Source organism: Poecilia latipinna, unplaced genomic scaffold, assembly GCF_001443285.1.
Source record: "Poecilia latipinna isolate Pla-1442-1.1 unplaced genomic scaffold, P_latipinna-1.0 Scaffold2290, whole genome shotgun sequence".
Classification (NCBI taxonomy): Eukaryota; Metazoa; Chordata; class Actinopteri; order Cyprinodontiformes; family Poeciliidae; genus Poecilia; species Poecilia latipinna.
Window position 1 is genome coordinate 40,001 of NW_015114906.1, and position 13,993 is coordinate 53,993.

Below are 13,993 nucleotides of genomic sequence, written 5' to 3' on the forward strand. Positions count from 1 at the left end.
TAAATTGGCTGATAAATAATAATAAATAATAATCTATTAATCTTTTCAGCCCTGTTCTCACTGTTTGTTTTTTTTATATTTCTTGATGAAAATCAGTAAATGAATCTTGAACTTTTTGAACTTTGACCTTCCGCTGTTTCCGACACTTCTTCTTCTTCTTCTTCTTCTTCTTCTTCTTCTTCTTCTTCTTCTTCTTCTTCTTCTCCGGTTTGCAGCAGTCTGCTGGCTGTGTGTGTAAGGTGTGCGCGCGTGCGTGCGCGTGAAGAGGCGTGGAGGTGTGTGGGAGTGTTGCATCCTCTCACGTGACCATCCCGCCTCCCCTGCTCTTCCTCCTCCTCTTCTTCAGTCCGGGTCTCTTTGTTGTGGTCGCAGCTGCCGCTTCGCTCTGCGCTCCGCGTCTCGCCCCTCACCGCCTCTCTGCCGCGCGGCGGACGCGCAGCCGGAGCGCCCCGGTGGTTTGCGGGTCTGTGCGGGTGTGACATCAGATCCGCTGTGAGAGACTCGGAGTTTGAGCGGCGGAGGCTCGGACTGGGGATGCTGCTGCCGGACCGGACCGCCTCTGAGGCTTCCTGAACCCGGGATCCCGCAGGAATCATCGCTCCTGCTCCGCCTCAGACCTGAGCGGCGCTCCGCTGCCTCTCTCCCGCATTTGGAGCTCCTTCTTTGCGGGACGCGCCGTCAGGACAGCCGCGTTTCTTCAGGAATTACGCCGAAGCGTGTGCGGCTGCTGAGCCGAGCCGAACCGAGCGGACTGCGGGGTTCGGGTCTCCTCCATGATGCTGACGGGCCCTGGGAGGTGCCGCCGGCGCCCGGGCGGGGCAGTCCGGTGCCTGGCGTCCGCCTGGCTGCTGGCGCTGCTGCTGGCCGGGCCGGAGGCTCGGGCTTCCTACCAGCCGCAGAGCGGGGAGTGCAAAGGCAGAGGCAAGGAGTGCTCAGGTAAGGCTGCGGGCTGCGGGTTGCCAGGTTGGATGGGGAGGTGCTCTGGGTTCATGCTGCTGCTGCAGCAACACGGACTGACTGTCCTGATGCTGCTGCTGCTTCCTGGAGGACATCAGGACTTGTCCTGAAGTTTGCGTTGCAGCTCCTGCAGTCCGTGTTCCTGCGGACTCCGGATGCTCCTGATCCGCTCCGCCGTCTCTGCGGGGATTAGAGTCACTTCTTCATCATTAGGGCCTTTTATTGGATTAAAGCCTTTAAACCGAATCGGGCTCTGTCTCAGTAATGGGATGTTTCATTAGTGCTTCTTCAGCCTTTATTGGAGATGAATCTGTTTGCTTTGACTAGGCAGCAGAGGCACAATGGGCTGCAGCACTGCTGCTGCTGCTGCTGCTCTTTGTGCAAACGTTAAACTTTCAGTTCATCAGGCTGACAGGCAGCAGGATCAGTTATGGATCCAACAATCCCTGATTAAACTCATCAGGGGAACAAAACCGGTTCAGACTGGGAGCTCTGGTTGTTCTGCTGGAAACTGGGCCCAACCAGTCCAGGTGTTTGGTTCTCTCAGCTGCTGCCTCGTTTTTAGCGAAGGGAGACATGATGATGATGTTTCTGTTCTGTCTGAAAATAATACGGTTTATAGTCCAGAGTTATTAGGATGCAGCTTTTATTCTCCTGACATAAATCGTTTAATTCTTTATAAACTTTTTTCTAATGTCCGTTTCACCTCAAACATGTTGGGCAAAACGTGACATTTCAAAATAAAATGACTAAAAATCATTAATCCCTCCCTGACTGTTCAAGTTAAAACTCAAATCCTCTTATAAAAACTATTTAACTCTGTAGGTTTAGACAGAAACAGGACTGATTTAAGTAAAAGGACATTTTAATGTAAGTTTATCCAAATGATCTGAAACAAACAGGAAGCTGCAGATACTGAACATTGGTTTATGGTTCATATGTATTAAAACTTCTAGCATTAGATTTTTTGCTCTCTGGAGTTTCTAACAAACATATTTCTGTTTCTTGTGAATGTCATGATGTCACATAAAAACCCTTTGACCTCATTTCAAGGATTTCTGCCAGTTTAACTTCCTGTAAACTGAGGAGGTTAATCTGAACCTACAGCATCACAATCTAATATTCATGAACTCATCTCACTGTTTTCTGCTCCTTCCTGTTTTAATAAATATTTCAAGTCAAAGATCAGCATCATGTCAGCAGGGAAACTCACCCGGTCGCGTTCAGAACTGGAATCAGACGATTCTCACCTTCTGCAGGTGAAACGTTCAGAGTCACATGAGTCTCCAGACGCCTTGGTTTCTAACAGGAAGTGTGTCATCGCCCCCTGACCCCCCGCTGCCTCTGACCCTCTGAGCATGGTCTGAGCGTTGATCCAGGATGACGGGAACGTTTTGGCGAAGACGCTCGCTGTCGCAGAAAAACCAACAAAATGGCTTTTGGCTGCTGTGTTCGAGGTCTGCTGGGAAAACTCAGCTTTGGAGAAGCACCACTGGTCAGAGGCTGACCTGCAGAGGACTGGTTCTGAGTTTGGCTTTCAGGTTTCAGGGTTTCTGATCAAAGCTTTCACAGGAAAACCTGAGGAGGGTCTCAGCAGGCGTCGCCATGGAAACCTGAGAGTTTCATCCGGAGAAAGATCGAATGACTTTCATTTCATCAGGCAACGGAGCCATAAAACAGATTCTGTTGGTGTCCAGAACAAACGGTGCGGTTCTTCAGAACCCTGTTGGTGAGCAGCAGCATCAGAACGGTTTCCCAACTCGGCTCAGATCCAGACGTCATGCATTCATGTGTTCATCTAGAGCGAACAGGCTGACTGGGTGGAATGTGGTCGCTGATGTTCCATCGAGGATGTTTGTGGTTTCCTCTCATGTGGCTGCTGGTCGCTGAGGAGACGCATCTGCTCTGCAGCCTGTGAGGATGTGAGGATGTGGTCTGTCCCATGTTGGTTTTTAATGATCCCAAAGCTTTCTGGGCTTTACAGGTTTTAAAGGTTTTACAGGTTTTAAAGGTTTTACAGGTTTTAAAGGTTTTACAGGTTTTAAAGGTTTTACAGGTTTTAAAGGTTCCCTCAACACCTCCAGGGTTAAATTATCTACATCTGCAGGAATCAGATGTTCGACCCGGAGCATCGTCTCTCTGGTTTCAACATGTCTGTGAAAATCTGAGACAGAAGAGAACAATAAGAACAATAAGAACAATTATCCCCTTTGATGATTTAATAGGTTTAAAACATTTATTCTGTTTCCATGGAACTGGACTAAAACATCCTGCTGCTCTGTCTGTTTCTAATGGTCCAAAATGACTCATTGACTGACTACCAATGAAATGATCAACTTTTTGCTTCGATTTTAAGACTTTTTCATTATTTATCCACATTTTCTGCTCAGCTTTGACTGTTTTCTGCTGATCTTCCTGGTTTTCTAATCACATCGCCTGTGACATCTTCATCATCATCATCATCATCTTTATCATCCTTCATTTGTAGAAACATCAGTTTTCCTTCTGCTAAGAAGGTAAAACCGGATCATCAGGGCTGAATATCAGGAAAACCTGAGATAATATTTGTGAATAAATAAATAAAAAACTTAATTTTATTTAAAATAAGTAAAAATAAAAAATGTTGCTGTTATTCTGCTTTAGGTTCATAGAGTCCAAAAATGTAACTTTTTATTAAAAGTTAAATTTAAAGTCTGTAGTTTACTGACTTTATGATGCATAAACAAACAAACATTATCAAATATATTAACTCTGCAGAAATCCTGACTGCTGAGATAATCAGCTGATTATCAGTTATTGATCTCCAAATGGTTCTTCATGATGTGCAACCAGTGATACATTCATCACATCTGATGCCTGGAGGCGACTGTTAAAATTAGTGAATGTTTGGTTTTTAAATATTTAGTTGGCTAACTGATAAAATAGTTTTAAGCTTAATATTTACAACAAAGATAAATGTTCACAAACTAAATATTTAGTTTGAAACTGTGACATCTATAAATGAATGAATAACATAGTTAAAATAAAGGTTTAAAAAATGTAACTCCATTATTCCAAATGATTGCTGTTAATGTTGACTCTACTGACAGACAGCGAACTAAAACATTTAGTTTGAAATCCAGTGAAATGGATGTAAAGACGCAGAAATCCTCCAACATGGCGGAAATGTTTGGCTTTAGGTGAGGTGAGTGAAAGTTGGGACTAACAGCAGAGTTTGTAAATTCACGGCAGTGCGTTGTTTTCTGTCATCGGGCCGGACCGGGTCGGGCCGGACCGGGTTTGATTCTCCTTCGCCAACACAAATGAAATCATGGCGGTAATTTGGCCTGCGAGGCTTTAACCTGCTTCCTCCTGGGAGAAGCTCTCTCCACCTCGCCTCACGGAGCGCTCAGGCCGGCGACGCCGACATGACGGATGGACTCGGGGAGAGCGAAACAGGCGTGATTAAATTTTCAGCAGCCGCTCCGACATTAACAGGACCGCGGATGAATATTGATGTCCTGTCCGCGTTGTTTACGGTTTACAGCCGCGCCGTTTAGCCGGAGCGCTCATCTGGAGAAAATATTCATCCTCACTGCTGTTCCTCTGGAGGATGGAGCGGGTGGAGGCTCCAGGGTCACGGGGTCACACATCAACAACCCCGATGCTCTGCAATGAAACCGCGTGATGAGGTCATTCTACAATCATTTCTGTCCTCAGGAGCTCAGACGGGCTCTGTTAGCATGTTAGCTGTGTTAGTTCTGTTAGCATGTTAGTTCTATTAGCGGTTAGCTCTGTTAGTAGTTAGCTCTCTTAGTGATTACCTCTGTTAGCAGTTAGCTCTCTTAGTGGTTAGCTCTGCTAGTGCTCTTAGCTAGGTTAGTGGTTAGCTCTGTTAACGTGTCAGCTCTGTTAGTTTTGTTAGCTCTGTTAGCATGTTAGTTATATTAGCGGTTAGCTCTGTTAGCAGTTAGCTCTGTTAGCTGTGGCAGCAGTTAGCTCTGTTAGCGGTTAGCTGTGTTAGCTCTGTTAGCTCTATTAGCAGTTAGCTCTGTTGGCGGTTAGCTGTGTTAGCTCTATTAGCAGGTAGCTCTATTAGCAGCTGGCTCTGTTAGTTCTGTTAACTCTGTTAGCTCTATTAGCAGTTAGCTGCTAGTTCTGTTAGCGCTATTAGTGGTTAGCTCTTTTAGTGATTAGTTCTGTTAGTGGTTAGCTCTGTTAGCAGTTAGCTCTCTTAGTGGTTAGCTCTGTTAGCAGTTAGCTCTCTTAGCGGTTAGCTCTGTTAGCACCGAGTTTTATTTTCCAAGTTTTGATTCCTAAAATCATCATTAGATGTTTCCTCTCGTCTGGATTTGGATCCTGAAAACTACAAAAACACAACAGTTATCGTTTAGGTTCTTTATGAATGATGCTTTTGGTATCTAACTTTTATTTTACATCTGCTGAAACTATTTTAAGCTTTTTGTGATTTGAATTTAACCAGAAGCTGCTGAGTGTTTGGAGTTTCCGGCTGTTTCATTCCAGGACTTTAGGCGTCTGTTTCGTGCCTGAATGATTCACCTGTCAGAGAATCCGTAGATGTATAATCTAGTGTTCATGTGATTGGTGGGTTAAGGAGTCGGTTGCCATGGTTTCCGTTGTGTTTGTGGAGCATCAGACTGCGTCATGTTTGGGTCGGTCTGCTTCAAATCAGACTAAAACCTCCAGCTGCTTCCTGCTTTCATCACTTCCTGTGTTTTCTCCACTTCCTCAGGTTAAACTGCTGGGATGAAAATGTTTTCAGGATCAGAAGTTTTATGGTTTGATTCTGTTTGAATCTGTTCAGCCAGCGTTTTATTGCTCATAATGACGCAGAAGCAAACAGGATAATCGGTAAACGGCTGAATGTGGATTAATCCTGAGCAGAGGCTCCGAGGCGGCATCCATCACCGCTCGGCTTCACGTATCGGCTCATTTTCTGCGTTTCCGAGCGGATCGCTCTGATTGATGACACAAACGCCAGGCGGCGGCAGGTTCTGTTTCAGTTTCAGTTTGCAGATTTCTCCTCCTGACTCGTCTGAGTCGACATCAACTTCCTGAAGCTTCAGATCCACAGAGCGAAACCTTCCTTTTTATTAAATACATGGAATGAGGATTTTAAACAGCTTTTTGTTTATATTTACATTTTATCGATCTGAAACATTTAGTTTGACAAACTGCCTCGTCCACCTGAAGTATCTACAAACTATTCCATGACATAATGTCTAAGTTTCATCTTTAAGCCTTTATCTCATGTGCAGCTGAAATAAAATCTATTTTCAGGCCAATCAGAGACCAGATCACAAAATCTTTAGTTTCAGTTCTGATTCTGTTCAATCAGAACGTCGTTAATATTCCAGTCGTCTGATCAGATGTAGTTAAGCCCCATTTCTCTTTTCTTCATCATAAAGTTCATCAGCTTCACTTTGACCTTCAAATATAACATAATATAATATAAACATTCAGTTTGAACCATAAAACATCCAAATGACAGACTCTGCCATGTTGGTGTTAGAAAGATGCTTTTTATTTTAGTTCAGGTATAAACACAATATTAGAAACTACAAATAGTTTCCAACTGAAATGAAGGAATTTCTTCTTCTTCTCCTTCTCCTCCTCCTCCTCCTCCTGCTCCTCCTCCTCCTGCTCCTGCTCCTCCTTCTCCTCCTCCTCCTCCTCCTCCTGCAGCTGTTTTGTTTGTGTCCAGAAGCTGAGCTGCAGATGATGGAATGAGAAAACCAGACTGAAGAAACTTTTAATCTTCACTCTGAATTTATAACTTCAAGACTTGAATTTTAATCAACGTTTTAAATAATTGATGGTTTTGTTTCCTGACTCACATCTGAAAGTTTAACAAATGCCTCTTGAAGCTTTCTGGGAGCAGTTTTTCTTTATTTTTTTTAGTGAGCTTACTTTCACACTTTGAAGATCTTTGTGTACATTACATAATGGAGTCCAGAGGGAGGCCTGCAGATTACAGAGCTTCATTTTGCACGTCCTGCCACTTCACAGGCTTTTAGACTCCGGCTGTTTTTCTTCTTGGCTGCATTTCATCTCCAAAAATAACAAGTTTCTAGAGAACGGCCAAACGGAAACAAAACATGGTTAACGTTACAACGTCTGCAGCAGCCATGTTGGTTCCAGACCGGGACAAACTGTCCAATCAGGACCCAGGGATGCAGTGATGTCATGTGAGAGAATCTCAGTTCATCCTGCATTAGAAAACCTTCATTCACTCATTTATAGTGTTTTAGAGCAAAAATCACACATGCAAAAGTTATGTATTTTTCATACATATCAACAAAACAACATTTTCAATCAAAAAACGTTTTTAAATTATTAAACTTGTTATTTTTAATCTTTTATTTCAATCATTAAACCATCAGATTAATGCAAAGTTGTTCATGGAGCTTCTTTAGAAACGTGGACTGTGGACGCCGACATTAGCTTTAGCTGCTACATCTTTAGCATTGAGATGCTATTTTAGGCTAGCATGGCTTCGCTGCTAAGCTAACTCCGTTTCGCACAACTTGAACACAACAACAGTCTTTTCCAGCATCCAATCAGATCGTTTAGAAGCAGAAATTAAGCCCCAGTGGGAAAAGAGAAGCGGCTTCATTGATGTAGCTGCGCGTCAGATTTACAGACGTACCAGAAACATATTTTTCTTTATTTTATGTTTTCTTCCATATTTCATATTTGCAGAAGTTCGACGATTCACTTTGTTTGAAAATGTGAAAATAGAAATACATTTTTTTACTTTGATTCCCTTTCAAAACAATGAACCCATATTAATAAAAGCTCTGTTTGGCGTCTCTAACCCTTATTTTACCCCAGCGGGGCAGAAGTGGCTCTGCTCTCTGGTTGTTTTCCATGTTTTCTGGCAGAAACTTTTCAGAATACTTAAATGTTTCAAACTTCAAAGTTTTTTTCTTCTTTCATTTTCTGTCTAAGTTTAGCATATTTCATTTTATTATTCTAACTTCAGCTGGAGTGTTTCTTCCATGTCTGGTTCCTGAATAATTCAGGTTTATTTGTTTAAAACTTCCTCCTGGTCTAATAAAACTTCTCGTCTCGTTTCTCCTAGAGACAAACTGGAGTGTTGGCTCGCCAAAATAAAAGCTTTCCAGGTTAAATTAGCTCAGCTCCTCTCATTGATCTCCTGCAGCCTGGAAATAATTATTTTATTAGTTTAGCTCAAACCAATTAGCTGCAGCATTAACGGGTGACAGACACTTTTAATTGTCTTTCATGAGGTAATAGAGGCAGTTCGTCAGCCGCTGCAGGTCAACTTTCCAAACTTTAGATTTCTTAAACTGGAGGAAAAGAAACTCCTTAAAGTCGGGATGGAGGCAGCAGACGATCAGGAAACATGAAGGCTGCAGATGGTTGGATTTCTGGATGATTTCGTGTTCGGGTTCAGCTTCTAGACGGTTTCCTGATACGGTTCTTCCTGCAGAACTTCAATCTGTTTATTTCTTTCTTTACTGATGATCTTTAACAAAAACTAATGATGCTGGATAAATTCTCCCAGAAGTTATTGGAATAATAATATAATTATCATTTTGAAATCATTTTCAACTAATGTAATAATATTGGCATAATAATGCAAGACGAATAAACTTTAAATTTTAATAAACATTTAACTGGAACTCAGGAATGTCTTCCAGTTCCAGACATGGAACTGGAATGTTGGTTCAGGATCCGAATGGATCAGGATCAGNATTTTATTTAAAATAAGTAAAAATAAAAAATGTTGCTGTTATTCTGCTTTAGGTTCATAGAGTCCAAAAATGTAACTTTTTATTAAAAGTTAAATTTAAAGTCTGTAGTTTACTGACTTTATGATGCATAAACAAACAAACATTATCAAATATATTAACTCTGCAGAAATCCTGACTGCTGAGATAATCAGCTGATTATCAGTTATTGATCTCCAAATGGTTCTTCATGATGTGCAACCAGTGATACATTCATCACATCTGATGCCTGGAGGCGACTGTTAAAATTAGTGAATGTTTGGTTTTTAAATATTTAGTTGGCTAACTGATAAAATAGTTTTAAGCTTAATATTTACAACAAAGATAAATGTTCACAAACTAAATATTTAGTTTGAAACTGTGACATCTATAAATGAATGAATAACATAGTTAAAATAAAGGTTTAAAAAATGTAACTCCATTATTCCAAATGATTGCTGTTAATGTTGACTCTACTGACAGACAGCGAACTAAAACATTTAGTTTGAAATCCAGTGAAATGGATGTAAAGACGCAGAAATCCTCCAACATGGCGGAAATGTTTGGCTTTAGGTGAGGTGAGTGAAAGTTGGGACTAACAGCAGAGTTTGTAAATTCACGGCAGTGCGTTGTTTTCTGTCATCGGGCCGGACCGGGTCGGGCCGGACCGGGTTTGATTCTCCTTCGCCAACACAAATGAAATCATGGCGGTAATTTGGCCTGCGAGGCTTTAACCTGCTTCCTCCTGGGAGAAGCTCTCTCCACCTCGCCTCACGGAGCGCTCAGGCCGGCGACGCCGACATGACGGATGGACTCGGGGAGAGCGAAACAGGCGTGATTAAATTTTCAGCAGCCGCTCCGACATTAACAGGACCGCGGATGAATATTGATGTCCTGTCCGCGTTGTTTACGGTTTACAGCCGCGCCGTTTAGCCGGAGCGCTCATCTGGAGAAAATATTCATCCTCACTGCTGTTCCTCTGGAGGATGGAGCGGGTGGAGGCTCCAGGGTCACGGGGTCACACATCAACAACCCCGATGCTCTGCAATGAAACCGCGTGATGAGGTCATTCTACAATCATTTCTGTCCTCAGGAGCTCAGACGGGCTCTGTTAGCATGTTAGCTGTGTTAGTTCTGTTAGCATGTTAGTTCTATTAGCGGTTAGCTCTGTTGGTAGTTAGCTCTGTTGGCGGTTAGCTGTGTTAGCTCTGTTAGCTCTATTAGTGGTTAGCTCTGCTAGTGCTCTTAGCTAGGTTAGTGGTTAGCTCTGTTAACGTGTCAGCTCTGTTAGTTTTGTTAGCTCTGTTAGCATGTTAGTTATATTAGCGGTTAGCTCTGTTAGCAGTTAGCTCTGTTAGCTGTGGCAGCAGTTAGCTCTGTTAGCGGTTAGCTGTGTTAGCTCTGTTAGCTCTATTAGCAGTTAGCTCTGTTGGCGGTTAGCTGTGTTAGCTCTATTAGCAGGTAGCTCTATTAGCAGCTGGCTCTGTTAGTTCTGTTAACTCTGTTAGCTCTATTAGCAGTTAGCTGCTAGTTCTGTTAGCGCTATTAGTGGTTAGCTCTTTTAGTGATTAGTTCTGTTAGTGGTTAGCTCTGTTAGCAGTTAGCTCTCTTAGTGGTTAGCTCTGTTAGCAGTTAGCTCTCTTAGCGGTTAGCTCTGTTAGCACCGAGTTTTATTTTCCAAGTTTTGATTCCTAAAATCATCATTAGATGTTTCCTCTCGTCTGGATTTGGATCCTGAAAACTACAAAAACACAACAGTTATCGTTTAGGTTCTTTATGAATGATGCTTTTGGTATCTAACTTTTATTTTACATCTGCTGAAACTATTTTAAGCTTTTTGTGATTTGAATTTAACCAGAAGCTGCTGAGTGTTTGGAGTTTCCGGCTGTTTCATTCCAGGACTTTAGGCGTCTGTTTCGTGCCTGAATGATTCACCTGTCAGAGAATCCGTAGATGTATAATCTAGTGTTCATGTGATTGGTGGGTTAAGGAGTCGGTTGCCATGGTTTCCGTTGTGTTTGTGGAGCATCAGACTGCGTCATGTTTGGGTCGGTCTGCTTCAAATCAGACTAAAACCTCCAGCTGCTTCCTGCTTTCATCACTTCCTGTGTTTTCTCCACTTCCTCAGGTTAAACTGCTGGGATGAAAATGTTTTCAGGATCAGAAGTTTTATGGTTTGATTCTGTTTGAATCTGTTCAGCCAGCGTTTTATTGCTCATAATGACGCAGAAGCAAACAGGATAATCGGTAAACGGCTGAATGTGGATTAATCCTGAGCAGAGGCTCCGAGGCGGCATCCATCACCGCTCGGCTTCACGTATCGGCTCATTTTCTGCGTTTCCGAGCGGATCGCTCTGATTGATGACACAAACGCCAGGCGGCGGCAGGTTCTGTTTCAGTTTCAGTTTGCAGATTTCTCCTCCTGACTCGTCTGAGTCGACATCAACTTCCTGAAGCTTCAGATCCACAGAGCGAAACCTTCCTTTTTATTAAATACATGGAATGAGGATTTTAAACAGCTTTTTGTTTATATTTACATTTTATCGATCTGAAACATTTAGTTTGACAAACTGCCTCGTCCACCTGAAGTATCTACAAACTATTCCATGACATAATGTCTAAGTTTCATCTTTAAGCCTTTATCTCATGTGCAGCTGAAATAAAATCTATTTTCAGGCCAATCAGAGACCAGATCACAAAATCTTTAGTTTCAGTTCTGATTCTGTTCAATCAGAACGTCGTTAATATTCCAGTCGTCTGATCAGATGTAGTTAAGCCCCATTTCTCTTTTCTTCATCATAAAGTTCATCAGCTTCACTTTGACCTTCAAATATAACATAATATAATATAAACATTCAGTTTGAACCATAAAACATCCAAATGACAGACTCTGCCATGTTGGTGTTAGAAAGATGCTTTTTATTTTAGTTCAGGTATAAACACAATATTAGAAACTACAAATAGTTTCCAACTGAAATGAAGGAATTTCTTCTTCTTCTCCTTCTCCTCCTCCTCCTCCTCCTGCTCCTCCTCCTCCTGCTCCTGCTCCTCCTTCTCCTCCTCCTCCTCCTCCTCCTGCAGCTGTTTTGTTTGTGTCCAGAAGCTGAGCTGCAGATGATGGAATGAGAAAACCAGACTGAAGAAACTTTTAATCTTCACTCTGAATTTATAACTTCAAGACTTGAATTTTAATCAACGTTTTAAATAATTGATGGTTTTGTTTCCTGACTCACATCTGAAAGTTTAACAAATGCCTCTTGAAGCTTTCTGGGAGCAGTTTTTCTTTATTTTTTTTAGTGAGCTTACTTTCACACTTTGAAGATCTTTGTGTACATTACATAATGGAGTCCAGAGGGAGGCCTGCAGATTACAGAGCTTCATTTTGCACGTCCTGCCACTTCACAGGCTTTTAGACTCCGGCTGTTTTTCTTCTTGGCTGCATTTCATCTCCAAAAATAACAAGTTTCTAGAGAACGGCCAAACGGAAACAAAACATGGTTAACGTTACAACGTCTGCAGCAGCCATGTTGGTTCCAGACCGGGACAAACTGTCCAATCAGGACCCAGGGATGCAGTGATGTCATGTGAGAGAATCTCAGTTCATCCTGCATTAGAAAACCTTCATTCACTCATTTATAGTGTTTTAGAGCAAAAATCACACATGCAAAAGTTATGTATTTTTCATACATATCAACAAAACAACATTTTCAATCAAAAAACGTTTTTAAATTATTAAACTTGTTATTTTTAATCTTTTATTTCAATCATTAAACCATCAGATTAATGCAAAGTTGTTCATGGAGCTTCTTTAGAAACGTGGACTGTGGACGCCGACATTAGCTTTAGCTGCTACATCTTTAGCATTGAGATGCTATTTTAGGCTAGCATGGCTTCGCTGCTAAGCTAACTCCGTTTCGCACAACTTGAACACAACAACAGTCTTTTCCAGCATCCAATCAGATCGTTTAGAAGCAGAAATTAAGCCCCAGTGGGAAAAGAGAAGCGGCTTCATTGATGTAGCTGCGCGTCAGATTTACAGACGTACCAGAAACATATTTTTCTTTATTTTATGTTTTCTTCCATATTTCATATTTGCAGAAGTTCGACGATTCACTTTGTTTGAAAATGTGAAAATAGAAATACATTTTTTTACTTTGATTCCCTTTCAAAACAATGAACCCATATTAATAAAAGCTCTGTTTGGCGTCTCTAACCCTTATTTTACCCCAGCGGGGCAGAAGTGGCTCTGCTCTCTGGTTGTTTTCCATGTTTTCTGGCAGAAACTTTTCAGAATACTTAAATGTTTCAAACTTCAAAGTTTTTTTCTTCTTTCATTTTCTGTCTAAGTTTAGCATATTTCATTTTATTATTCTAACTTCAGCTGGAGTGTTTCTTCCATGTCTGGTTCCTGAATAATTCAGGTTTATTTGTTTAAAACTTCCTCCTGGTCTAATAAAACTTCTCGTCTCGTTTCTCCTAGAGACAAACTGGAGTGTTGGCTCGCCAAAATAAAAGCTTTCCAGGTTAAATTAGCTCAGCTCCTCTCATTGATCTCCTGCAGCCTGGAAATAATTATTTTATTAGTTTAGCTCAAACCAATTAGCTGCAGCATTAACGGGTGACAGACACTTTTAATTGTCTTTCATGAGGTAATAGAGGCAGTTCGTCAGCCGCTGCAGGTCAACTTTCCAAACTTTAGATTTCTTAAACTGGAGGAAAAGAAACTCCTTAAAGTCGGGATGGAGGCAGCAGACGATCAGGAAACATGAAGGCTGCAGATGGTTGGATTTCTGGATGATTTCGTGTTCGGGTTCAGCTTCTAGACGGTTTCCTGATACGGTTCTTCCTGCAGAACTTCAATCTGTTTATTTCTTTCTTTACTGATGATCTTTAACAAAAACTAATGATGCTGGATAAATTCTCCCAGAAGTTATTGGAATAATAATATAATTATCATTTTGAAATCATTTTCAACTAATGTAATAATATTGGCATAATAATGCAAGACGAATAAACTTTAAATTTTAATAAACATTTAACTGGAACTCAGGAATGTCTTCCAGTTCCAGACATGGAACTGGAATGTTGGTTCAGGATCCGAATGGATCAGGATCAGAATGGATCAGGATCAGAACGGATCCATGTTGGTCCAGGATCCGAATGGATCCGTCTTGGTCCAGGATCCGAATGGATCAGGATCAGAACGGATCCATGTTGGTCCAGGATCAGAACGGATCCATGTTGGTTCAGGATCAGAACGGATCCATGTTGGTTCAGGATCAGAACGGATCCATGTTGGT

General features: G+C 41.7%; 1 protein-coding gene across 1 annotated transcript in view; it reads left to right on the forward strand.

The window, feature by feature from the left end:
* Positions 1-345: 345 nt before the first annotated feature.
* The window catches only part of LOC106937180 (tomoregulin-1-like), a 53,430-nt gene continuing 39,782 nt past the window's right edge, over positions 346-13,993 (forward strand). Inside the window, exon 1 of the mRNA XM_015018580.1 lies at positions 346-936. Coding sequence (XP_014874066.1) covers positions 774-936 — 163 coding nt within the window. The 5' untranslated portion in view covers positions 346-773. The remainder of the gene's footprint in view (positions 937-13,993) is intronic.